Source organism: Myodes glareolus, chromosome 17, assembly GCF_982192425.1.
Source record: "Myodes glareolus chromosome 17, mMyoGla1.1, whole genome shotgun sequence".
NCBI lineage: Eukaryota > Metazoa > Chordata > Mammalia > Rodentia > Cricetidae > Myodes > Myodes glareolus.
This window is the reverse complement of record NC_142042.1, coordinates 56,289,642-56,315,689: the sequence shown is the minus strand read 5'-3', so window position 1 is coordinate 56,315,689 and position 26,048 is coordinate 56,289,642. Positions and strand designations below refer to the sequence as shown.

Here is a 26,048-nt window from a genome sequence, read left to right as displayed (position 1 = left end):
AACGGAGGTAGGGAACAGATATGGAAGGGATGGAGGGATGGAAATAGAAGCTGGTGTATCAGGATGGCCAATAGACTCTGAATCCATTGCTTGGGGCAGAGACGCTGAAGAGAAAAGGTCTCAGGTCAGAGACCCTCTCCTCTCCTCCTAGTAGATCTTGTAATGACTCCTTTGCAGCTGAAACTCATGTTTGATGTTACAGGGACACTGGGTTCTAAACAAGAGACGCCCAGATTCAAAGGAAAACGCAGCCGAGCCCTTGCAGGAAGTCCCAAGTATACTCAGCCTTTGTGGTTTACCCCCAGAGCTTCCTGCCAGTGCTTACCCAGGCTTACCAGGCCTAGGAAGCCAAGGAGAAGAGGGCAGACTGGGTCACAGGCATGCCACCTATGTTGCAAAGCAGGTGCCTCTAGCAGGTTGGTTTCCAGTTTGAACTGAATGCTTTTCTCCCTGATTCTCTAAAGGTGCATCTGCCATACCTGGTCTGCCCAGATCACAAGGGTCACCTGCAGCACTTAAGACTGGACCTCCTAGCCTGCCCTTAGGCATACTGCCTGATGGACTCCTTAGGTCTCCAGTATTCATAGACCCTCCCCCCTTTCACTGATAATGTCACAGACCATTGTGACCCTATTTGATCAAGGAAGTGAGACTCCTTAGGCGCCTGTTGTTGAAGTGTGGGCACAGAGGTATCTACATGGGATCCAGGCTCCCTTTGCAGCTGACATGTAAGGGTCAGTACTGGACATTCAGATGGGGATTCACGTGCCTCCATAGACTGAGTGATTCAGATCTGACGTCATTGCCACCCCAGTTAGCCTCTTTCCCAATTGGTAGCTTCCCTTCCCAGACCCTGGTCTCCTGTCTAAAATAAGCGGACACCATAGCAAATCAAATTTTTATTTTATCCAACTCAAGGGAAGGGACCGGTGTCCATCGGGATCCCTGGGGAGCTCAGGAGCCTCTGCCCAGGTAGGCTGCCTGTAAGACATGAGCCTGTGGCCATGTGGTGGTGCACATGGGCACAGAACCTGAGAGGAAGGCAAAGCCTTTAGGCTGCTCACCCAGCATCCTTACATCCACATCTTTATTGTCTGTCTGTTCCTGATGTGACAGATCTAAGAAGAGGCTGCAGATTCCAAAGGCTAGATAGACCACATGGTGGTGTGGCTGCATTAGAAGGTACCACTTGACTATGCCCTGCAAGTCTTGGGAGGCATTTGGGTTCTACTCAAATAAAACAATGGAAGAGTGAGCCTGCACCCTGGGAGAAGAGAAACACACACGGCATTTCACGGGAAACATGCCTTTCTAACTAGTGGGCGGCAACGGAGCATCTTCTCCATCCCTACTGGGAGGTTTTGGTTGAACTCTAGGTCTGGGTAAGGGAGGGCCTTTCTGTTGGTGAGTCTGTGTGCCTGATGGGGGAGGTCTCTTCTTCTGCTGGTGCTCACGGGTACGGTGGGTCGGAGGCAAGGGGCGATGACCTGCTGTCTGCAGATGATGGCCAGGTGGAGGAGGAGCTTGGGAAGTCGCTGGATTCTGAGCGGCTGTGGCTGGGGTTAGGTATGGCTTCGGGCCCCTTTCCATGGTGCTCGTTCTGGGGGGTTTTATCTCCAGCTCTTCATCTATGATGGCAAGACAATGGCAGTAAGTGAGCAACATAATGCACAAGTGCATGTGTGTGTGTGTGTGTGCGCATGCACATGCGTGCATGTGTACATATGTGTGCAGATAAGCATACGTGTGTGTGTGCCGAGGGATAACCTCGGATACCATTCCTCAGATACTGTCCACCTTTCTTATATTTGATATAAGATAAAAGATATCTCTCTCTCTCTCTCTCTCTCTCTCTCTCTCTCTCTCTATCTCAGTCTGTCTCTGACTCTCTTTCTCTCTCTCTGGCCTACAACTTACCAGGGAGGCTAGGCTGGCTAGGCAGAGAGCCGCAAGGCTCCACCTCTCTCTGCTCCTGGGACTACAGGTCCCACCTTGCCTTCTCAATATGAGTTCTCTAAGACTGAACTTTGGTCCTCATGCTTGCAAAGTAAGCACTTTAGTGACAGAGCCACCTCCCCCACACCACAACGCAACCACTGAACATGTCTTCTGAGATAGGCATCAAACCAGATGCTTCAGGAGCTGTGAAGAGGAAAAGGGAAGTCACTCCCACCCTCTGCACGTTCTGGGTGTTTTGGGGCAGAGAGAAATGCTGCCCACAGGTACAGGGAGACCAGGAACCCTTTCAGAGCTCAGAAATATGAGGGAGGAGGACACCGGGTGGAGAGCTTTGTGTCTAAGGCACAAACTGTAGAGTGGGTACCCGATCCGGGAGTTCTGGCTGGATGCTGCCTGTAGATAATCAGCAAGATTGCTAAGCAACAAGACACATGGTTGGAGCCCCACTGTGACAGGTCTAGGTGGCCATGATGGACATTAGTGGCTATATTTCTTTTTCGGGGTCTCTAAGGTAGGGCTGCCTTTTGCTCAATTTGATTGTCATACAACCTACACCTCAGACGGGAATTGAGCGCCCTCCAAAGCGTCACTCGAACCCTTAAGAAATGGCCTAGCCCCTCTGATATTCATAAACAAGACCCATCGTCTTGAGCTTTGGCAGGAAAGATGGCTCCTCTCCTCACACTTTGGGATTTTCTGTTTCGTGTGACTTCTGTCCAGGAAGACACGCCTTAGACCATGTAGAACTTCTTACACTGGTTTTGAAACCACACAGGAAATCTGTGGGAACATTCAGTTGCCAAAGGCCTGGAGGGCACTGCTGGGCCCCTTCAGGCCACGTTCTTGGCATTCCAGTCCCTATGAACTCAAGGCCATTCCCAAGGAGTCAGGGGGAGCTTCTCTGTGGGGTACATGAATGATTGCTGACTCCTTATACAGACAGGTGACTTGAGAAGCATGTCTTGGCATCACCTGTGGGCGGATGGTGATGTCACCAAGGTGAGAGCCCTGGCTACTGTAAATGCATTGTGAGCGCAAAGGCTCACAGTCAAACACAGTGACATCTGACTGACCTGCATGCTCTAAGCACACACATCAAAAGACACCCCCAAATGACAGAACATGTCCTTTGCGCCATCTTCGGTGCCCCCAAGGTGACTGTGGTCCTGTTTGGGAGGCTGTAGGTGAGACTTAGACCCTAGGTATAGACCAGCAGGTGGCCCTTCATCTACAGCGGCAAACTCAGGTGACCCTGATGGCTCTTCTGCTTGGTGGCATCTTGTTTGTCCCGTACTTTCTCCACATGCTCTATGTGTCAGGCGCTGCTAAGCCGCAGTGTTAACTCAGGCAGCAACCCTGTCCTCGGTAAGTGACAGAGCCAGGCTGCGCAGCAACACTGTCCTCAGAGCCAGGCTGCACATCTCGTTTTCAGTCCCCGCCAAGGTGGGGGACCGCCAAAAGGTGCCAAGAACCACGTGAGAAGTGGGAGGGTAAGAGGTGTGACTGGATGCTGAGCCTTTACACTGAGCTTGGCAGCCAAGCTGTACCGTTGGTACCATCTATGCCACCAACCCGTGAAGAGCAGGACCGACCGTTGGGCCCCAATAAAGCCTCTCCAGCAAAATCCACCACTGCATAAACATCTGTTCCAATGACCTTTCATGTTCTCTTCCTTTCTTTCAAGATTGTCTCTTAGCGTCTCAGCTCAGGTCACAGATGCGGGCGAGGAAAACCAGGCCCATGAGTATCAAGGTTAAAGAGGGGTACGTAAGAACAAGATAAGACTTCCTTGAAGTTCCAGTGCTGGGTTTCTTGCCTCAGCCTAGTCAGATTTAGCCTATGGGCTGTAGGGTCTGAGAGGTGGTGAGCTAACCCGCTTCTTCATCTGTGTTAATGTCTACCATGAAGACCACAAAATGGGGCGTGGTAGTGAATCTGAACACTGAACTTGGCTCCTGGAGCAAGCCAGGTTATCCATGGGAGACAATGTCATGTTGCTCTTCCCAGTCTGGTGATGGCAGAGGTGGCCTTGTCTTGGGTGACACCTGAGGTTCACCTTGGTTGGAGAAATGTGTCTGATCCCTGGGCTGTGAGAATGGACCTTGTATGGAGGGATGGGGACAATCTGAGCAGAGATAAGGAAGCCACAGGGTCCAGGGCTCTGTGAGTCACTAAGCTATACTACCTGGAGAACCTGGGAATGACATTCAGCATGAAAGGGACCGGGTGAAGAGAGATGTACCTGGGGTCCAGGCTGGGGAAGGGGTGTGTAAGACAACAAGATGGGGGTGTTGGCTTGAAAGGAGGACTAGAACAACTCTGAGAAATGAGGTGTGAAAAAGGAAGCCAAAGCGCATGGGGCCAGGGGCCCTCACTGCCGGGTGTGGGCAGACCCTGCCCATAGGCTGAACTGGAAGTCGCTACTGTGAGAATTCCTGGGCCTAGAGACCTGCAGAGATGGGACCCAACCCTGTGTGAAACAGACTTTCCAAAACCCCAGAGACCTGCCCACCCACTAGCACGTCCATCTAAAGGCTGCCTTTACCCCCAACATCTGCAGTGACATCTGGACACGGCCCCTGTAGGACACATTGTCCCACGGGTGGTCGGTCAGCTCCCTGCATAGGATCTGCAGAACCAATTCCTGCTTCTGACTGCAGGACAGGTTTGCATCCAGGAAGCCATACTCCCAGCCTGAAAGCATCCCCGCCCCCTGAACAGCCAGTCGGGAAAAGAAGGGCCATCATCCTGATTTTGGCTTTCTATTTTCTGGCAGTGCTGGGACTCGAACTCGAAGCCTCACACACACTGAACGGGTGGGCACTCTACACTGATCCACTCCTGGAGTGCCTCCTCACTGGAGATAGTTCTAGATGCATTCCAAGAGCTTGGCCCTGAACACGCCTTGAGGCAGCCAAGGCCAAGACATTTGGTCACAGACACAGGGTTTGGGTGGAAATCTCTCTACCCTTACGGAAACGTGTGGACCATTCCAGGATCTCCACACTAGCCTTCCACCGAGTCAGCCTCACCCAGTGGATTCTGGGGAGGTGCACAGCCTGGCCACAGCTTCTCAGACATCCTCTGTTGTTACCCCTGAGGACCGTCCTTCAGAAATCAACCTGAGCCCGCAACAGAGCCAACCGTAACCTCTGGCCCTGACCTTGCCCTTCTGACTCTTTCTTCCCTTTGCAGACTCCAGGAGAGACGTTCCCAGGGATTTCACTGTAGAAGTGTGTGTGGGGGAGGTCTTACCTTTTCTTCTCCTGTTCTGCTTTCTCCTCTTGCAGATACAGAAAGTAAGCAGCGCTCCAAGGACCACGAAGAGGAGGCCTCCTGTGCAGGCGCCCACGATGACATAGAAATGCAGACCTTTCTCTGCAAGAGGAGAAGGTGGCTGAGGGAGAGGGTCTTGGGCAGAGGGGCCCTTTTGTGGCCCCAGCCTCCTCCAACAGACAAATGAAAGAGCTCCAGGGGGCTTTCCACCTCACTGAGGCTGAGCTTCCGGAGCCTGGAGTAGTGTGTGAATCTGCAAGGACTGAGGACCGTGGCCTGCCTCCCTCAGCCATCCTCCCTCGGAAGAGAGCATCCAAGTTCTAGCGAGGGAAGATGAGCTGCCTGAGACCTAACAAAACCTTGTCCCAAGTCAAGCGTCCTCCAGTCTCAGTGTGCACCTTCTCTTCCTCCCAGACTCTCCCTGGTCCCAGGAATGCAGTCTAGATACTCAGTAGTTAACAGGGGCTTATGGGGTTCTGATTCCTTCACCCGCCAAAACAGTGAGGAAGAATAGAGGGAACCGGTTTCGTGGTTGTTAAGGGCAGTAGGTTTAGCATAGCTCTTCCAGGTTAAGAGCTGTGTGACCTTTGGTAAGACGCTCCACCTCTCTGAGTCTATTTCCTTCTTTGTCAAATGGAAACATTGCGACTTACATCACAGAGGAGCTGTCAGAAGTCAGATCAGATAATGGGTGGAAAAGTGCTTTGTAAACTGTAAAACAACACCTAGATGTGAGGGCTTGCTCTTGCTAGACTCTGCTCTGGTGTTTCTGGTAGCTGTTTCCCAAGAGGGGGGCTGAGCCATCTGGCCTCTGTTGAGTCAATAAGCAGTTAGCAGCCAGAGCAGGCGGTCAGAGGACTGCCCTGTGGGGAGAATGAACCGGGAACCGAGCCCAGCCCCACAGAGGCAGGGCTCCAGCCAGCCCCGGGGAAGTGAATGTTAGCCACCAGGGATGAGGCCTGGCAAGCTGGAGGCCGACCAAGCAGGGCAGAGCTTCAGCCCGTGCTGTTGGTGCTATGGTTGCAGGTCTTCCCGTCCTCCCGCCTCCCCCTCACCCAGTCTCCGCCCACCAGCTGAGAACCTCTCTGGGCACTGCCTGTGTCAGGGCACCCCTCAGCATCCCTGGGCACCCCTCAGCAGCCCTGAAGCCGCTTCAAGGATGGACTCAGGGACCTTCCGGCCCTGTGGGCTTGCCAAGGGCCTGGGATGCCAGAGTCAGTCTCTCTGACTGAGCGGTCCCCAGGTGTGAGCAGAGTTGGCAGGGCATCCTGTCCAAGGTAATCTCTGCATATCCACCCTTTGGGTCCTCAGGCAGGATGTCCACTCCTTTCCCCGGACACTCTTGGGAAGCGGACACTCCTTCCACGGTCTGGTCTCAAGTTTACCCAGGGCAGCTCTAGGGGCCTGGGTGGTGCTCCTGGTGGGGACGTCAGTGCCTATGGTTTTGTCACAGGTCCCTCAGTGTCTCATTCCAACTACCCTTCCCTCCCTCACTTCCTCTTGGGAGATGCGTGCCTACATTTATGTGAGGGAGCATTACACCTGGGCCAGACTGCTTCCTCATCTTAGGAATTTAAGTACACACTCAAAGTTAGGCTCCTGCCTGCCTTGGTCTTTAGGATGGGAGGAATATTCAAATCTCCTTCAGGGTCTTCAAGGGCATCCTCAAATATTCCTCTTTCTCCTTGGTGGCCTTGTCCTGGGCCAGTTTCGGCTTCTGCTCTGAGTCACAGATTAAGGGACCTGCATGATCCTGCACCCCGAGACCTTGCATCCTCTCCTTCCAGGGCTCTCCCTCACTGATAAACACTTATTTTGATTCTGGAGGGATCTAGTTGCAATAAATATGATGCATGAGGTTGCTAGATAAAACGCACAAGGACAGCCAGTTAAATTTGAATTTCATATAAACAGTAAATAATTTTTTAGGATCAATAAATGTCTTTCGCTAGCCCACTGACTTAAGTCCAGTGTCTCTAATGCGGGGCCTCCAGAAAAAAAGGAAAAAGGTTTGGAAACAAGGAGAGGCGGCTTCACCCCTCAGGCCCTTGTGGTGGGGAAATGGAGGGTGGGGGCAGGGAGGTAGGAGAGAGCTGAGGAAATGCCATCTGAGCGTGGCTCCGGATGTCTCCCTGCTGGGTGAAGTGAGACTAGTGTGAACTGCACTCATGGCAGAGGTGATGGGACAGCCCTCCTGAGTTAGGCTGTCACTGCACTCTGGGACACTGACTCATGGGCTCGGGTTGTTCCGACAACTGAGCTGCCATGTTGTGAGGTAGCTAAAAGTCCCATGTGATGGGGGAGGAGGTCCCCCAGGACTTCTCATACAATACCCTGATTCTAGGGCTGCTGTTCTCTGTGGACCGTGAGACGGAAGCCCACAGAGGGGAGGGCACTCTGCTCGGGGCTGACCAACTAAGGAGAGAGCAACTGAAACTTGCCGTCTAGATCTCTGGCTTCCAGACTGGAACTTGTGAACTCTATCAGGCTTCTCCTCAAAAACTGTTGCTGGGGGCTGGGCACAATTAGGTACCCCTGTAACCCCAGTGGGAGACCGAGGCAGGAGGATGACTACAAGTTGGAAGCCAGCCTAGGTTACATAGCAGGACTCTCCCAAAAAGCAAAGCAAATGAAAATAAAAACAAGAAATAAATTCCTTCAGGAGCTATAGCAAGCCCAAGCCCTGGTGATCAATTAGGCCTTTGGCGTTGAGGGCTGACTGGAAGCTGTGCAGGGCAGAGCTGCTCTCAGGGTGGCAGGAAGGGTGTGCCTCTCTGTTCCCCAGATCTGTTTCTCCCCCTCCCGCCCGGCCTGCCTCCCAGGCCTCCTAAAGCCTTGCTCCTCATATCAGGTGCTGAACCTGAGCCCTTCTGAAAAGGAAGCTTTAAATAGAAGCCAGAATCCTGGTCACCAGCTAGCAGAAGTGCCTTGCACAAGACAGACTCCCTCCTGAAAGTGTCTCCCTCTCCAACCCTGCCATCCTGTCTTCCAGAGGAGGCTCCTTACCTGTCCCAAATCAAGTCACATTTGTGGGCGGACTGCCAAAATAGGCAGCCAGAAGCCCATCTCCCCAAAAGGTTTCCAGGAGAAATAGGTGTCTTTTCACCTCCCACCCTGAGCCGCACCGGCTTCCCAGCCCAAGCATTGTGCAGTCAGGTGACACCTGTCACAGTGCCCTAGGCCTAGCAGGCCACCCCTGTGCACTTGGGCCACCCTGACCTCTGCTGGCTCCGTACCTGAACAGCTGACCTCCGCCGTGATGGATTCCTCGCTGATCTCGTTTTTCGCATTGCACTTGAATGGCGCATTCAGGCTGGTCCATTTGTGGCTTATGATCTTCTTCTGAGAGAGGCCGGTGAGAAATTTCTTTCCTCGATACAGCTTTAGTTCCAGGTCTGTTCCTTCCTTGACCTTACAGGTCAGGGTCATGTTGCTACATTCCCAGGAGATCTCTGGCTTTGAGACCCTCTCTACAAGAAAGATTCCATTTTTATTAGGCAATTTTGGGAGATATATATCTATATCTATATACAGATATATATATATATATATATCTGTAGGCCAATCTGGCTTAGAAGTCTTCTTCCTTCTGCCTCTGCCTCCTGAAAGCTGCGGTTATGGGACTATGCTCCCATGCATAATGGCTGTATTTTTTTTTAATCTTAATAAACATGCCTATTAACATTGAATCAGTTTGCTACCAGGGGGGTTCAAAGTTTGTTTTGTTTTGTGACGGTATCTTAAGATAGCTCAGGCTAGTCTCAGACTCACTCAGTAACTGAGGCTGTCCTTGAATGTCTGGTCCTCCCGTCTCCACCTGTCGAGTGCTGGTGTTATAACCACGTGCCCTATGACAGCTTTTATGTGCTGGGGATCAGGCCCAGGTTTTCCTGTGGGTTTGTCAAGCATTCTACCTACTAACCCACATCATACTGAAGGCCTCTGGAAAATAATTTTATTTAGTTGACAAGGATCATCTTAAACAAAATCATTTCTGGTAAAGTTCACAGACACAGGATATAAGTTTTTTTTTTTTTTAAAAAAAAGGCACCATAACTGATACTTATGTACTGTTTGCACACTCAACTGTTTTCACATGCATGATGTCATTTGGTCCGAACAGCATGGCTCATATTTGCCTTCCCTTTTACAGGTGACATGTCCAAAGCTTTTTGACCGTCAAGGCCTGGCATTAGGGCTTCCCTTAACTATGACAACTCGGGTCTGCAGAGATAGATGGCTCAGTGGTTAAGAGCACTTGCTGCTCTTGCAGCGAACCTGAGTTGGTTTCCCCAGAATCCAGGATGGGCTCATGATCACCTCGTTTCAGGAGATCTGATCCCTCTTTTGGCCTCTGTGGGCACCTGTACACATGTAGTAGACCCATAAACACACACACGTACACACACAAGCAAAATTAATTTTTAAAAACTATGGCAGGCCAGAAGAAGAAGCCTGCAAAGGTTTTCCAACTCCAGGAGTGCAGGGAAGGTCAACCAGAAGCTCCACCTTGGAGGAATGACTATAAGAGGCCCATGGCCTTAGCTACTCACTGCCCCACAGCATCCTGGGAGCAGAGGACCGGGATAGAAGTGCTGATGGGAGGGGGTGAGCCAAAGCTCACCAGAAGAAAGGCAGCTTCTGAGAACGAGGGAGGCCTCTGTTATTCCCAGCCCCATGGTGCTGAGTTAGTCTGTGGCTTTGTGGAGCCTCAACTTTAAGAAGCAGGAAAAAATATTCCCTACCTGTCTCAAACCAGACCTGTGGCCACGCCCTGGAGGGTCCCCAGAGGTGGGTCTCACGTTCACAGTCACAGTGCAAACTCCTTGCCCTTCCTATTTAACATAACTCTTTAAAGGCTGCATCCCCAGGGGACATGCCCTGACTTTGGTGTTGGTGTGGTCAGACCCAGGGCCCAGCTCCCCACATCCCGCCTGAACACTCACTTCTCCTCTTCCCTTCCTGCCTTACTCGGTTTCCCCGAACCTGTCATCTTCTCCCTCTCTCAGTGGTCCCCATTTGTTACAAAAGGCGACAGTGACTTTTTCCGATTTCCTCTCTCTCTAGCGTTCAGACGGCAGTGTCTTCCCCACGGGCCTCCCCAGGCTAATTCCATTTCCGCCCCAACATACAAGCATGCAGAAATGCAGCTTCCTTTCCATCCCGAGATTCTGGGTATCTCAGAATAAAGAAATGATGCCATCACCAGCATCCAGCAGAACAGTGTGAAGTCTCGGGGCTGCTTCACGGGGGCTGGTTGCCTATCTTTTTAGAATGAAAAAAAAAATGTTCTCCTAGAATGGAAAAACATTCTCCTAGAAGCATCCAATCTTTTCAAGAAACGCTGACCAAGTTTTAAAATGCTATAAAGGAGATCACCTGCAATTCTGCTACTTGTGATCATTAACATTTTGTTATATGTCTTTATCAAATATTTTCTATGCACAAATCCATAATATAATATTTTAAATTAAAATTAGATTATGTACCTGGGGGTAGGGAACAGTGTTGAGGGTTGAACCCGGGGTCGTGGGCATTTAGGCGAGAGCTCTACCACCGCGCTATGGCCCCAGTCCCCGAATCACGTGACTTTATTACTCACCGTCTGTCCTTTACTGCGAGATTATATCATTACATTCCCTTCTCCTGGGCATCAGTGAATGCACAGCTCCGCCATCTTTGTCGTTGGCGCTCCTGACCGAGCTGCCAAAGTGCTAGCTTTTAAATGCACACTAGCATTTTACTTGTGCAAACCCTGTGACGAGCCACATGACTTACAGACAGTCCCCTGGGAGGCAACTCTCAGGAAGGGGCACCAACGACCGAAGGCTGTTCCGAGATGGGGCTTCTTTTTCTGTTGCTGTTTGTTTTGTTTTGTTTGTTTTTTGGGGTTTTTTGTTGTTGTTGTTGTTGTTGTTTTTCAAGACGGGGTTTCTTTGTATAGCCCTGGCTGTCCTGGAACTCACTCTGTAGACCAGACTGGCCTTGAACTCACAGAAATCCGCCTGCCTCTGCCTCCAGAGTGCTGGGATTGTCTGCCACCACCCGGCTAGATATGGCTTCTGGAATCATCTCCTTCTCCAGTGCCCTGCACTGATCCTTTGGCCAGCTGTCTCAGAGGGGAAGGAGAAATCTAGGAGCGTAGAGAAACAAAATGGAGGGGACCTTCAGCCCCGAGGAGATAGGCGTGGTGGCCCAGGAGTACAGGGCACCTTCATATCCCTTGTTGGATACTGCAGGCCTCATAAGCATCTGTGACAGAAAAATCTGAAACTTTCCAAATGCAAAACTTTTTGCCCACAATGCAATACCTACAAGTGGAAATTCTTGTAGCATAAGACCTTGTTTCCTGAACAATGTTATTTAAAATACTGTATTAAATTACCTTGAATAGTGCATATGAAGCGTATATATAAGCATAGATGAATGTCATGTTTACATTTGGGCCCTATCTCCAAGATATAGCATACATATATATGCAAATACTTCAAAATCTTCAAAAGGCCCTAAAGCCTAAACACATCTAACCCCAAACGCATTACATATGTGATACATAACCCATCCTGGGCAGTCAGAGTCAGGGCCGAGAACAACTTTCCAATTCTGGGTGATATACAATGATGGCAGAGCCACAGGCTGAGTCAACACACTGTGTGGCACTGGCATTTGCATGTCATAATGAAATCACTGTTTCTAGTCTAAGGGGTCTGGGTTTCCTTTGGGGGCAAACAACATGTTGCCCATGGTGATAACCACACAGCTTGGTGACTAGGCAGAAAACTGTTGAACTGTGTGCGGTAAATGGGCAGCCTGTGTGGTATGTAAATCATAAGCCATGAATGAGCTTGTATGGGAGGGGATGTCAGCCTCCTTGTCAAGGAAGCCCTGGGGTAGCATCCTGACTTCGCTTCTGGCCAACAGCGAGAGCAGGGCCAAGTCACTTCTGAGCGGGTCTCTGTTTCCTTACAGAGGAGTAGAAGCTTGTCATTATAACTTCTCAAGATTACTGGGTGCTTGAAGGTTAGCAAGAGCCTGCCTTCTCCCTAGGAGCCATTATCACGCAGGCTCCTATACGAGGCTCAATATCACAAGAGGACCCTAGAGCCCCATGGCCTGTGGTCATGACACTGGCCATTCTCAGTGCCCATGATGGGCGGCTGTTCTCAGGCCCACCCCATTTCTGGAAAGTTCTCTCTAGGCGAGGTTACAGGATTAGGGTCTGGAAGGGAGTCATGGGTAGAGGAGCTGACAGTATGTCCTGGAGAATGATTGGTGCCAGGTCCGGGTGCTGAGTACAGAATGGGAGGGGCACCGCCGGTAGGACGAGGGGAGCCCTTTCTCTGGTGACGTTTCCCGTGAGAAACTCAGGATGTCTGTGTGTTCCCTGACTGACTGGCCTTCTCAACTTCCTCTGCAGGCAAAGGGCAGTCGCCCTCAGTTCACCTATTATTGGGAGCTGCCGCTTGTCCCTGAGCTTTCTACTTCAGGGACATCTGCTGCCTCTTTCTCTTCCTTCTCATTCACCCAAGCGTCCTTGATTTTCTCCCCACTCTACAGCCAGCATGTCTGCATCTCTCCTCATCTCCAGCCTCCCTTTAGACCAAAGCCGTGGTGATCAATGACAACCGCTTGCTAGAAGCAGTTGGAAAGCTACAGATGGCACTGGTGCCCAGACTCCGTGCCAGGGGCCCGGGCATCACTAACTGCTTCCAGCGCTCTTGCTGGTTGCTTGTGCGTTAGTTTGCTTTTCAAGTAGCCCCAGCTACCCTGGAACTCACTCTGTAAGACCAGTCTGGCCTTGAACTCACAGGGACCCACCTGCTTCTGCCCACCACCACCCGGCTCTTGCTGGTTCTTACGTCCTACCAAGATTAAGGCCACCCACCACCCTGGTTGGCCTCACTTGGATTGCAGTAGAGGCTTTCTAGCAAGTCTTCCCACGTCCACCTTCAGTACCCTGCCCCCTCAGCACACAAAGGCGACGTCACATAGTTTAGATCAAGTGCCGGCAAAATCACCTTCCACCTTTACTGCGATGACGGTGAGAAGCCTCAAAAGAAAGACGCTGATCCTTCTGCTCAGCATCCCCAGGCCTCTCCTGCCCTCTCACTCCAGAGAACCCTGCCTTGACCGTAGCTCTCCAGACTAGAGACTCACTGCTCCCTGGGCACCCTCTTTCTTCTGAGACCCTGTCTGGCTACTCCTCCGTCAGGCACCGCGGGTGCCCTTCTTTTTCCTCTGCTGGCTGCTCCTCTTTCTGACGAATACCAGCTTTCACCTGAGATTCTCTGCACCCACAGCCACCCCGAAGAGAGAATGAAGCCGATAGACTCGGGGACCACCCCACCCACTGGAGTCTTCACTGAAGGACACAGAGATGCTGGATGGGAGTGTTACAGAGACACTGCTCCCCAACTTGCTCCATAGCACCTGGACTGAAAAAGAGAAACTTCAGAGAGGGAAGACTCACCCAGGACCCTCAAGTCAAATGCTTTTTGCAGCTTACTGCTCCCGTCTGCCCCATACACCATCACATTATAGATGCCGTTGTCCTCTCTCCTCAGTGTTTTAATTTGCAGGGCTCCGTTCTTTAAGATCTCGAATGCTTCCGTTTGCTGGAAAGGTTTCACCGTCTTCCCTTTGAACTGTGCAACCAGGCTTCTCCCCTTTTCCCATCGCACGTCGTCAGTATCGGTCACTCGAAAGTTAGGGATGGTCAAGTTGATATCATGACCCAAGGCACCCCAGATGATACTCCTGTCTCCAGAGACTGCCCCTGGAAAAAGCAAGATGGTTGCTGAGGTCTTGGGACTACCAAGAATCTCTCTCTTTGGCGCTCACGCTAATTCCAGGGGCTCCGTTCTGGGAAACCCCAGAGAAGCTCCGCGTGCCAACTTACCTTTGCTGGAAATGCTGAAAAGCAGAAGGAAGCTAGTTAGAAATTTACATCTCATCTTCAGAATTCGTTTCCCAGTGGTGATTCTGAGCTCTTCTTTCTAACGGGACGGCAGCAAAACTGGCAGAGGCCACACCCAGCCCCCTGAACCACGTGCCTCTCATGCTTGCTTTCACAGTAGAGAAGAGAGCACACACAGCCAAACCCCCTCGGCAAACCACCCACAGGCTGCCCTGCTTTGCCAAAGCAGGTGTTCTGTGAGCTCGTGGGTCGGCGGCACATTCTAATCTTCACGAAACTGTTGAGGCTGGTGGTTTCAGCACCCCACTAAAGAGAATCGCTGAGAGGTCAGTCAACCGAGCTACCCTTTTGTAAACAAGGGCTCAGCCTCACCAGTACAGCGCATCTCTGTCCTCTCGGCTGCACTGCCTCCCACAGGACCAAGCGGACTCACGGGTAAATGTTCATAAGGGAATGGAATTCAACTTTGTGTACTCTGGTGAGAAACGCTAGAAAATGCACTCGGGCGACATGATTAGAAATAGATTTTTCCCTCTTCCTTGAAACTATTTTTAATATTCTATAATTGTCCGTTTAGGGGCCTGGAGAGATGGCTCGGCAGTTAAGAGCACTGGCTGCTCTTCCAGAGGACCCGGATGCCATTCCCAGCCACCGCATGGAGGCTCACAAGCACCTGTAACTCAGTTCCAGGGGATCCAGCACCCTCTTCTGGCCTCTGTGGTCACTGCATACAGGTGTTGCAATGCATATATGAAAACAAACACACATATAAAATAAAAATGAATAAATATTGGGAGGCTGGATGAATGGCTCAGTGGTTAAAGAACAATTGCAGAATGATATGGAATTCCCCTCTGTGTGTTGTGAATATGTTTACTACCATTGGTTAATAAAGAAGCTGCTTTGGCCTATGGCAGGACAGAATATAGTTAGGCAGGAAATGCAAGGAGAGGTGGAGAGAGAGAGAGAGAGAGAGAGAGAGAGAGAGAGAGAGAGAGAGAGAGGACGGAGTTGAGGGAGATGCCAGCAGTCACTGAAGAAGGAAGATGCCAGAGCATTACCGGGCACGTGGTGATATACAGATTATTAGAAATGGGTTGATTTATGTGTAGAGTTAGCCAGTAAAAAGCCTGAGTTATTGGCCAAATAGTTTGTAATTAATATTAAGCTTCAGAGTGATTTGTTTGTTTGCTTGTTTTGAGACAGGGTTTCTCTGTAGCTTTGGAGCCTGTCCTGGAGTTAGCTCTTGTAGACCAGACTGGCCTCAAACTCACAAAGATCTTACTGTCTCTGTCTCCTGAGTGCTGGGGTTAAAGGTGTGAGCCACCACTGCCTGGTGTGATTATTTTTTAAATGGCTGCAGTACCAGGTGGGATGTGTAAAAGCCTCTAGTTTCATCAGAAAACCTGAGTTTTGTCCCTGACACCTACAAGACATCTTACAAACCTCTGTGACTGCCGTTCCAGGGGTCCGATGCCCTCTTCTGACCTTCACAGGCACCGAGCATGCAAGTGGTGCACAGACACACATGCAGGAAAATAACATCACACATAAATAAAATAAAATAAAGATTATTTTATAGTCTATTTTAAAAAATTGTTGAACAAGTTTTTTTTTTCCTTTACTTACTTATGATTCAAACAGTGTTGTTTTGAATGAGAACAGCCCCAACAGGCTCTTATATTTGAATGCCTGGTCATCTTCTGGGAAGAAACTACTTGGGAAGGATTGGGAATGTGGCTTTGTTGGAGGTTCGTCACTGGGTTTGGATCTTCAAAGCCCATGCTGTTCTGTTCGTTTTCTCAGTCTTCGGCTGTGGGTGGGAATCTTAGCTCTCAGCTTCTGCCCCAGCACTACGCCTGCCTGCCTGCCACTATGCTCACTGCCATGGTGACCATGGATACTAACTCTCTGGAACTGTAAGACCCCCACAAATTCCTTCTTCTATAAGTTGCCTTGATCGTGGTGCTTGTCACAGCTATTGAAAAATAACAGACATGCATGCAGTGCCTGAAGAGGCCAGAAGAGGGCGCAGGATCTCTGGGAACTAAAGCTATAGATGGTTGTGAGCGGCCACGTGGGTCCTGGGAATGGAACCTGAGTCCTCTGGAAGAGCAGTGTGTGTTCTCAATTGCTGAGTCATCTCTCCAGCCCTAAGACTATGAAATAACAGTGAATGACAAATTCATAATATCCAGGGTGATTAACCTAGATGGTTAAGGATGTGGAACGACCAGAACAAACAGAGCTGGTTGGGAGAAGACAAAGAAAGAGGTTGTGGGGGAGGGAAGTCTGTTATGAAGAGAGCAGCATCCGGGGGGGGGGGGGGGGAAGACACCAGGAAGGTCATATGGGCAAGAGACACAGTGAATATTCAGTCTTTTGATTCTTTAGAACACAGTGAGGAAAAAAAAAAAATCTCCAAAGTCATGATTTACCATTTCAGATACTTAGAACACCGACAACAAGTCGTTACATGTGAATTAAAACGTTAATTCCAAGGGAAAAAAATCCAACTGTAATACTACTTGACAGAAACCATCCAAGCGAGCAAAGAATTTCTGTTCTTTTGTTTGTTTGTTGTTTTTGGTTTGTTTGTCTGTTTTGTTTTCTGAAGACAGTGTTTAGGGTTTCTCAAAAGTTATGGAGCCTGTCCTGGAACTCGCTCTGTAAACCAGGCTGACCTTGAACTCACAGAGATCTGTCTGCCTCTGCCTCACAAGTGCTGGGACTAAAGGTATGAAACACCACCATAGAGTAAATTTCTATTCTTACATGTAGAAATATCTGCCTATACTTATACTACATATCCAGAAATAGTAGAGATGGACATTTATCACATAAAATGTAGAATCTATGCATACTCAAACGGTTAATAAAAATGTGAGAAGTCATGACAAAATATTTGCAATATGTGAACATTGTTAATGTCAAAGATGGGAACATCATATTTTGTTTCCCTCTTAGGGTACTGAGGATGGAGCTTTGAACACGCTAGTCAGACATTTAACCACTGAGCTACACCCCAGTCAGATGTATAAATAGTTTCTATCAAAACTAACAAAAACATTTTTAAAATAGGAAAAAGAAATTATCGATTTACCAAAGAAAGTGTGTGTGTGTGTGTGTGTGTGTGTGTGTGTGTGTGTGTGTGTGTAGTGGGGAGGGGGAATTGAACCAGGGACTTTTATATGTTAGGCAAGTGTCCTACCACTGAGTCATCCCCTCAGCCTTAGAGAAGAAACCTCAAATATATAAGAGAGCAAACACACACACACACACACACACACACACACACACCTTAACTATAAAATGCCATCTTACAGGATGGCAAAGTCATAAAAGATAATAACTTTTTTAATATTAATAAAAACCCAGAGCGAGAAATTAGGGCTCAACTTGAATGTCAGAAAAGCAAAATAGCCAGCCACTAGCTCTTACCTCTACTTCAGTCCGAAATGGCGATCCTGTCTCAGAATGAGACTGAGAGCTGTCTCCTCCTGTGTTATAATCCTCTCTAGTGCTGGGATTAGAGGCATGCACCGCTACCACTGGTTTCTGTGACTACTGGGATTAAAGGTGTGTGTCACCAGTGCCTGGTCTGTAAGGCTGATCAGTGTGTCTCTTTTACTCTCTGATCTTCAGGCAAGTTTTACTTATCAAAATAGAAATGAACTATCACTACAAATAACTAATATTATCAAAATTATTGTGGTGATAAATATATCTGTCACAAATCCTAAAAAGAAATAAATTAATTGGTCTTGGAAGACAGAATTTTGAAACTTCCACCAATGTTTTAAAAATATTTTTTTTTAAGATTTATTTATTATGTATACAACATTCTGCCTCCTTGTATGCCCGCACTCCAGAAGAGGGCGCCAGATCTCATTACAGATGGTTGTGAGCCACCATGTGGTTGCTGGGAATTGAACTCAGGACCTCTGGAAAAGCAGGCAGTGCTTTTAACCACTGAGCCATCTCTCCAGCCCCTAAAAATATTTTTGACATAGTAATTTCAATTTGAGAAATTAATCCTGAACAAAAGAGTGCACAAACATACAAACAATTCTACTGCGATGTGTGTTGAAGCATTTTGATGATGAAAATGACAAATAACTAAGATACAGAGTATTCACTTTATGAAAGATCATATAATAGTCGCAATAGAATGGAGTAAAATAAACCTATGAGACATGGAAAATTTGGGGCTAAAGAGCTGTCCTTAGGGCTCCGTAGAGGACCCTCCATCAGCTTCCAGCACCCACACTGAATGGCTCACTCCAGTTCCAGGGAATCTGGCGCCCTCTTCTGGCCTCTGAGGGTATCTATATTCTCGTGGTGCAACCCAACCACATTAAAAACAAAACAAGGTTGAGACAAGTTCTCACTGTGTAACCTGGCTAGCCTGGAACTCCTCGGTAGACCAGGTTGACCTTTAAGTCAGAGATCTGACTGCCTCTGCCCTCTGATTGCTGGGATCAACGGTGCAAACCACTGTGCTTAGTCTAGCGACTTTGCTTCTATTGTCATGACTCCTCACTGTGCTCTGTTATAATGGATGCACGGAAAGTTCTGAGAGGGCTTGTGCCGAGCTCTGACAAAGCTCAGGACTTACAGTGAGAGGAGCCATGTCATTTTCTGCAACATTTACAATTTTGATAGCTAATACAGTATTTTTTAGTTTTTAAATTGATATTTAGTGTGCATGTGTGTGTGTGTGTGTGTGTGTGTGTGTGTGTGTGTGCACATGTGCCAGGAGCATACGTGTGAGGGTCAGAGAACAACGTGACGTGACTAGGTTCTCTACTTCCACCCTGTGGGCACTGGGGATTGAACTCAGGTCTTCAGGCTTGGAGACAGGCTCTTCTGCCCGTTGAGCCATCTCCCCAGCCCAGATCACACCGCTTTTGTAACTAGATCTTTGTTTACATTAAAGGACGCCTAAGACTTCCCTTTCTGAGAAACAATTAGCATGTACCATTTCTTCTGCTAAGTTCTACATCACTGGCCACCTGGCCAGCAGCCAGCCACCCAAAGAGGTATGGTGTAACCTCCCCTTCTTCGAGCCAGTTACCTCTCTTCCTCCCCCTTTCCTGTAGTTTCCCACGCTCTCAGGGCGCGGTGCCCTGCTCCCCTCATTGCTAGCTTAACTCTGCTCTTTCCACATCCGCCTCAGTTCTAAATGATGAACCAGCTTCAAAGGAAGAGGATGAAAGACAAGGATGGACAGCTCTGACTGGAAAATGTAAACGTTTTCTAGGTAGAAAGTTTTATTTTTAAGAATTAAAAGACTATATAACAAGAGAGGCAAATTACTGACAAGATACATGGCAAAAGTTAACACCCTTAAAATTATGTTTTTAATAAGAATTAGGAGGGAAAACTGACAGCTATAAAGGAATGATTAGCAACAGTAGATACCAATTAAAGGACAAACCCGTGGAAAGGGCCAGTAACTGGCTAACAGAGACATCCGTTCTAAGAGAGATACATTGTTCATTTACAAATACAAATAGAGCTAGCTGTGTAGCTCAGAGGAGGGAGAGACGCTCACCAAGGCTGGAGAAATGGCTCAGTGGTTAAAAGCTCTGGCTGCTCTTCCAGAGGTCCTGGGTTCGATACCCAGCACTTACATGGCAACATAGCGTGTAACTCCAGTTCCAGGTAATCCAACACTGTCCATGGGCACTGCACACAACACACAGACATGCAGGCAAAGCACCCATGCACATAAAATAAACATAACACAACTCAAGTGGGGGCTGCCTGTGCAAAGAGAACCCAGCTACAAACCTGCCAACCAGCAGGCAGGGCAGAACTTGGCCTCGTAGGCTACCTTGAGTTGACCAGCGGAAAAGGGGGGTTAGAGATCTCAGATGGGACAGCTGGTCCCAAGGTGACCAGGACAAGTACCGCGTACAAGAGGCCTGGGTAGCAGGAGGTGTGTTTGTAGACTGAGGTCAGTCCATAAGAGCTGAGAGTTCAGAGTCCTCCTCTTCCTGCCTATCCAGAGAAGGAAAAGGAAACATTTTCCGCAAATAGACGTTTCCTTTATAAACGTTAATTTCCCTTCTCAAAGGAGACCCCACACCCTATTTACGGAGTTCTCTTTGCCTTTGCTTGTTTTCAACAGCATTTAGCATCAAATAATCCACATTCCAAAAAGGCACGATTTTGGGTGGCGTATTTTAGTGTCCTTTATGTCAAGCAACGGAAGAATATTTTATTTTGCAAAAAGTGCTCACAAGGGTGGGGGGGGGACAGAGAGAGCAGTCATTGTGGTGGTGGGGGGGGGGCGGGGACAGTGGTTGCTGGTCTGCTTATTGCTGCTATTTTAATGCTCTTACCCTACATGTGCGTTGCTTTTAATTGCATTCGTCAAGAGTTCTGTGATTATCGATACCTGTCTGCTCTTGGCCAGGTTTTGCTGGTTCAGCTTGGTCACATTTGGTTGGCCGCATCCGTCCACAGCCATGGCTCCACTCCATTCCTGGGGACTGTTGTTGCCAGGCGATGCATTTGGATATCCTCAGCCAGCGATGCACATCTTGTGACAGGTGATACGCTCTTTCTCCGTGGACCACCTCCTCCCTGCAGGTCTTCCCCCCACCTAGAGCTGGCTCCCCAGAGGCAAAACAATGAAGGTTCCTTTTCCTCATGCGCTTGCCACCCACACAGCAGAACGAATCAGCCTGTGTTACCACAGGCTCCAGAGTGAAGCGTGGGTTCTGAGACTAGATTCACCAAACCTGGAAGTCCCCTGCGGGGTAAATGTCTCTGAGAGTACATATGTGCCTGTCATCAGCTGAATAATCACGTGATCACAGAGAAAAATCCCCTCCCCATCATACACTGGATATGTGGCTCCCAACACAGATATGTGTGTCCTTGAGTCTCAGTTTCTGAGCTTGCTGATTCTCCAGCTCACTGTGAGGGTCAGAAGAGGTGACACTATCGTGTCTGAACCCTAGGACATCCATCCTTGTTACTGTCACCTTTGCTCTTCTCTGCTTGCGTGTTCCTGTTGGAGAGGCCTATAATATCTCCTTTATATAGGTGATACAAGCCACCAACCCCCATTGGATTTGGGGGCTGCTGATCCTGCATATGCCTGTAACTAGGTTTCACTCACAAATTAGGTACAACAGGAGACTAACAAGCACTTAGGACAAAACTGAACAATCGTGGCAGTGTGCTATAAGAAAAGTTATGGAAAATGGTTGAATTGTTTACTTCTGGAAGTTTCCATGTAATATTTTTGGAGTGTGTTTGATCTCAGGTAGCTGAAACTGTAAAAAGGGAACCCCCAGATAAGAAGGGGTAGTGTTGCGGGATAATGCTCTTATACACCGTAAAGATTTGTCAACCGTATTGGTTTAATAAAACACCGATTGACCAGTAACCAAGCAGGAAGTATAAGTGGGGCAACCCAACTAGGAGAATTCTGGGAAGAGGAAAGGCAGAGATGTAGTCATCATCCAGATGCAGAGGAAGTAAGATGAGAATGCCTTACTGAGAAAAGGTGCCAAGCCACATGGCTAAACATAGATGAGAATTATGGGTTAATTTAAGTTGTAAGAGGTAGTTAGTAATAAGCCTGAACAACAGGTCAGTTTATAATTAATATAAGCCTCTGTGTGCTTATTTGATATTGAATGACTGTGGGACCAGGCAACCAGAAGCTAACTCAGTCAGTAGAACATGAGACTCTTAATCTCTTAATCTCAGGGACATGGGTTTTAGCCCCATGCTGTGTGAGAAATGCACCACCTCCCTCTGGCTCAGCCCCACCTGCCAATCCCCCAATCACAGGCACCAAGCTGAGCCCGGGTCCTTGCTCAGACCCTGCTACCCACTGTTACCACCACTGGTCCCAGACCACCTTCACCCATGATGCAAAGCAACAGAATCTCAAAGTCAGGACCCAACAACCCCTCCACCTCCACCTCCACCTGCAGCCAGCACCAGTTCTGAGCCTAAGCAAGGCCCAGGCCCAGGCAGCCTGAAACGCAGCAAGATTCCTGGTAGATTTAAGTCTGGAGGTGGCCTGACCATAGGTGTGGGGGCCAGCCATGATAAACTAAATATGGGCAGGTCACCCAAAGGAAGTTCTTTAACTTCCGACCATTATCACCTGCCAGAGTAGAACTCAGACATCCATATATTTAGTAAGAGGCCTGAGTCTCAATAGTTTACCCTGAGGCAATACCTGGTTGCAGGAGGAACCACAAGCTGAGATTACCCGACCACTGCCCCAAGACCATTCAAACAGAGACCATTCAAAGAAAATGCCTAACATACCAACCATTATACATAGGACCACCTGCCAGAGCACATTCACCAGGACACCCCTAGACAAATGTCAGACAATCGGGGGTCCTGAACCTCAGAAACCCCTCACCCCCACCCTTACTATAAAAATCCAATTCTAACTGAGCTCGGGGCTCTCCAGTTATTACAATATGTTGGACCCGTGGAGAGACCAAGTTTGCAAACTTGATTAAAATAAAGGCACTTTGCTTTTACATATGGGACTTGGTCTCCTTGTTGGCTTTTGCAGGGACTTCACAGATTTGGGCATAACAGTAGGCACTTCTGGTGGCCACCCAAAGCCACCTCACTGAGGTGGTAGGGAACCCCACGTTGGGAGCCATTTTCAGACAGAAGCTTCTGTCCTGCCTGTCCCACAGACATTCAGTCCCAAATAAACACACAGAGGCTTATATTAATTATAAACCATTTGACCTATTGCTCAGGCTTATTACTAACTACCTCTTACAACTTAAATTAACCCATAATTCTTGCCTATGTTTAGCCATGTGGCCTGTACCTTTTCTCAGTTAAGGCATTCTCATCTTGCTTCCTCTGCTTCCGGATGACAACTGGCTCTCTGCCTTCCCTCTTCCCAGAATTCTCTTAGTCTGGTCGCCCTGCCTACACTTCTTGCTTGGTTACTGGCCAATCAGTGTTTTATTAAACCAATATGAGTGACAAATCTTTACAATGTACAAGAGCATTATCCCACAGCAGGGTAGGGAGATGTCATGTTTAAGAGAGTGGAAAGGGGGAAAACTGAGATTCTTCATTCCAAAGGCAGACTCATAAGGCTTGGTGGCCTACAGGCTCCCAGCGAGGCATTTAAAATGAGGGGTAGCAAGAACTAGAAAAGTCTGGGCAGCAGATGCAGCTTGACAGTGGAGTTCTCCCTGGCCTATGGGAACCCTTGCTTCCTGCTCTTCCAATAAACCTAGAAAAGACAGCTTGGGTGTGAGTTACTTTTCTTTTCCTTCCTTCCTTCCTTCCTTCCTTCCTTCCTTTCTTTCTTTCTTTCTTTCTTTCTTTCTTTCAATGTGTATTGGTGTCACAGTGTCGAATCCCCTGAAACTGGAGTTGCAGACAGTTGTGAGCTGCCATGTGGGTGCTGGGAATTGACCCCAGGTCCTCTGGAAGAACAACCAGTGCTCTTAACCGCTAAGCCATCTCTCCAGCTCCCCTTCTCTTTTCTCTTTGTAACCTTACACTCTCAGGATGGTGCTGAAAGACGAGCAGAACCTGTGAACTGAAAGCCCAAGACATACATGACACAGAAAAACAGGGTGCTTCTCAGCAGTTAACTTGGGAGCAGGCCCTGAAGGAAGCAGCGCTATTGTCTGGGTGAAAGGAGAAGGCTGAGTCTTCTGCCTGAGGGAAAGGGGGTGCTATCACCTGCAGACAGGCTTTTCTGTAGGCCTCTAGCTCACAAAAAAACAAAACAAAACAAAACAAAAAAAAAAAAACACAAGGAGACTTATTATAGCTTAGGCTTGCCCCCCACTAGCTCTTAAAACTTAAATTAAAACATTTATATTAATCTACATTTTGCCTCATGACTTTTGGCCTCGCTTCCATCTTGCACCTCCTGTTTCCTTCCTGTGCTCTCTGGTGTCTCTCTCGGGCCTAGATTCATCCACCTCTTCTTTCTCGCTCTCGCTGCCGGAAGTCCCGCCTAACCTCTTCCTGCCTAGCTATTGGTCGTTCAGCTCTTTATTAAAACAATCAGAAGACACCTTGTCAAAGACGTATTTTCACTGTACAAAAAGATTATTCTACAACAATCACCAGCTGTCCAAGGGGACCCCAGTGGCCCGGATGCTGTAAGTCCACACAGATTTCCAGTGACCAGCAGGCACCCACGATGCCAGCTGGAGGAATTGCCGAGTGGAAGGAGTGCTCAAAATGACGGTGTGATGGAATTGAAGTTAGAGGATGCGACTTAATACAGGGATTCTCACATTTGCCACTTGCTCTCTTGAGATCACGAACGCCACCTCTCTGTGCCTCCATTCCGTTGTGGCTAACGTGCTGAGGTGAGGAAAGAAGAAAAAAATTCTGCCTGTTGAGTTTATCTCTGAAGTCAATAGCAACGACTAGGGGAGGTCTCCAGTGGAAATCCTACACAATAGCACGAGAAGCACGCTTGCAATCCCACAGTTCAGAAGAGTTCCAAGGTACATAGAAAGACCCTGTTTCAAAAGCAATAAAAAAAAAACCCTCAAAAGTAAACATCAAAACACATTGCGTGCTTGCATGAGATTCTCAAAGAATTAATAAAAATTTTAAATTCAAAATGAAACAAAACAAAAAAATCAATAACAACAAAAATCACCGGAAATTGCAAAACAATGTGGAGAGGAAAAAAGTCAGGAGTCAGCAGTCAATCACTGGGATCACTGGGTCTGGTTCTGCAGCAGCCAGATTCCACAGCATGAGAGGAGACAGTGGGCCGGGCACAAAAGACTCTGAGCGACAAGCCCACCGCAGTCGTTTTAACCTGCACCGGCATCTTTCCCGCCTCTTTGTTGTAGATCTTGAGGGAAAGTCCCTGTATGCTGCTGCCACCCTCTGGCCACAACCTGAATTGCACTCTTCATAATTTCTCTACCAGGAGTTAAACACTTAAACTTACTTGCATTTGAGTAGTGTTTTTCAGTCTACTTTCCTCCCCTTCAAACAGCATGTTTTTTACTGGGTTTGGGGACACATGCCTATAATCCGTGCACTCTCAGGCTGGAACAAGAGGGTCACTACTGTGAGGCTCTCCTGGGATACACAGCAAGACAAAACCCTGTCTTTAAAAAGACAAAAATCTGATCACTGGCAGACTATCGTCATCTCCGTGCTTGGAAGAAGGATGTAGGAGGACCAGGAGTTCGAAGTCAGCCTTGGCTAAACAATTTGCAGATAAAAAAGACACTGAACTTGGAAGCATTAAGTGCACTGTGCAGAGACAGCCAGGAAGCTGTTACGTCCTCTGCCCTGTGTTCTCTCCAGACCCAGGGGTGTGTGGATCCAGCCCACCACTCTTGTAGTCGTTCTCGAAATCAACAGAATCCACTCGTCTGTTCTCCCCCTCTCCCACCCACTCCCACTCCGTCCCCGAAGCGCCTCATACACACCTGTGCCCGCCACAGCCGGCTACTGAGCCACAAGTGGCAAAGACAACAGGGCACGCGCCTTCCCGCTTTCCAGACTGAGGAGGAAGGTGAGCAGACATCTAGGAACCTCCGTGTCTGTGAGGAGTGACCAGCAGGGTCCAGAGAGATACAGTGCTGAAGCTGACGGCGCTGCGCCTGCCCGTGCCAGCTCCGGACATCCTAGGCAAAGGGACCAGGTCCTAGGCAAAGGGACCCGGTGGAAGAGAGGGACACAGGCTCCGACCCACAGAGGAAAGAGGCAGGGACACTGGAGAGGAAGCTAAAGGCAGGTCCAAGGAGATGTGTGCCCCCGCTCCAAAGGCAGTGGAAACCCACCGTTCTTTGCGGCTTTCAGCTGTGCATTCAGCAAGCATTTTCGGAGCTAAGCCCAGCATCGTGTCGTAGGATAACAGCAAAGGTCGCACTACCGTCACGGTACT

At 48.7% G+C, this 26,048-nt stretch overlaps 1 protein-coding gene and 1 long non-coding RNA gene across 2 annotated transcripts; one reads left to right on the top strand and one right to left on the bottom strand.

The window, feature by feature from the left end:
* Positions 1 to 886: 886 nt before the first annotated feature.
* On the bottom strand, positions 887 to 14,292 carry Cd2 (CD2 molecule). The gene is made up of 5 exons (XM_087897701.1): positions 14,135 to 14,292; positions 13,706 to 14,011; positions 8,472 to 8,705; positions 5,215 to 5,337; positions 887 to 1,628 (listed from the first exon to the last, which is right to left on the bottom strand). The coding sequence occupies exons 1-5, from the start codon at positions 14,187 to 14,189 to the stop codon at positions 1,312 to 1,314; spliced, it is 1,035 nt and encodes a 344-aa protein (XP_087753827.1). The 5' UTR covers positions 14,190 to 14,292; the 3' UTR covers positions 887 to 1,311.
* Positions 14,293 to 14,328: 36 nt separating this feature from the next.
* Positions 14,329 to 14,955, top strand: LOC146891276 (uncharacterized). Its single transcript, XR_014997669.1, has 2 exons — positions 14,329 to 14,587; positions 14,730 to 14,955. It is a non-coding gene; the product is annotated as an uncharacterized LOC146891276 (long non-coding RNA).
* The last annotated feature ends 11,093 nt before the right edge of the window (positions 14,956 to 26,048 follow it).

Excerpts from the sequence above, each read along its gene's own strand:
- Cd2 (XM_087897701.1), bottom strand. The coding sequence starts at position 14,189 with ATGAGATGTAAATTTCTAACTAGCTTCCTTCTGCTTTTCAGCATTTCC. Across the intron at positions 8,706-13,705 it reads ATTTGACTTGAGGGTCCTGG|AGAGGGTCTCAAAGCCAGAG; the intron begins GTGAGTCTTCCC and ends TCTTTCTTGTAG. Across the intron at positions 1,629-5,214 it reads GCAGAACAGGAGAAGAAAAG|ATGAAGAGCTGGAGATAAAA; the intron begins GTAAGACCTCCC and ends TTGCCATCATAG.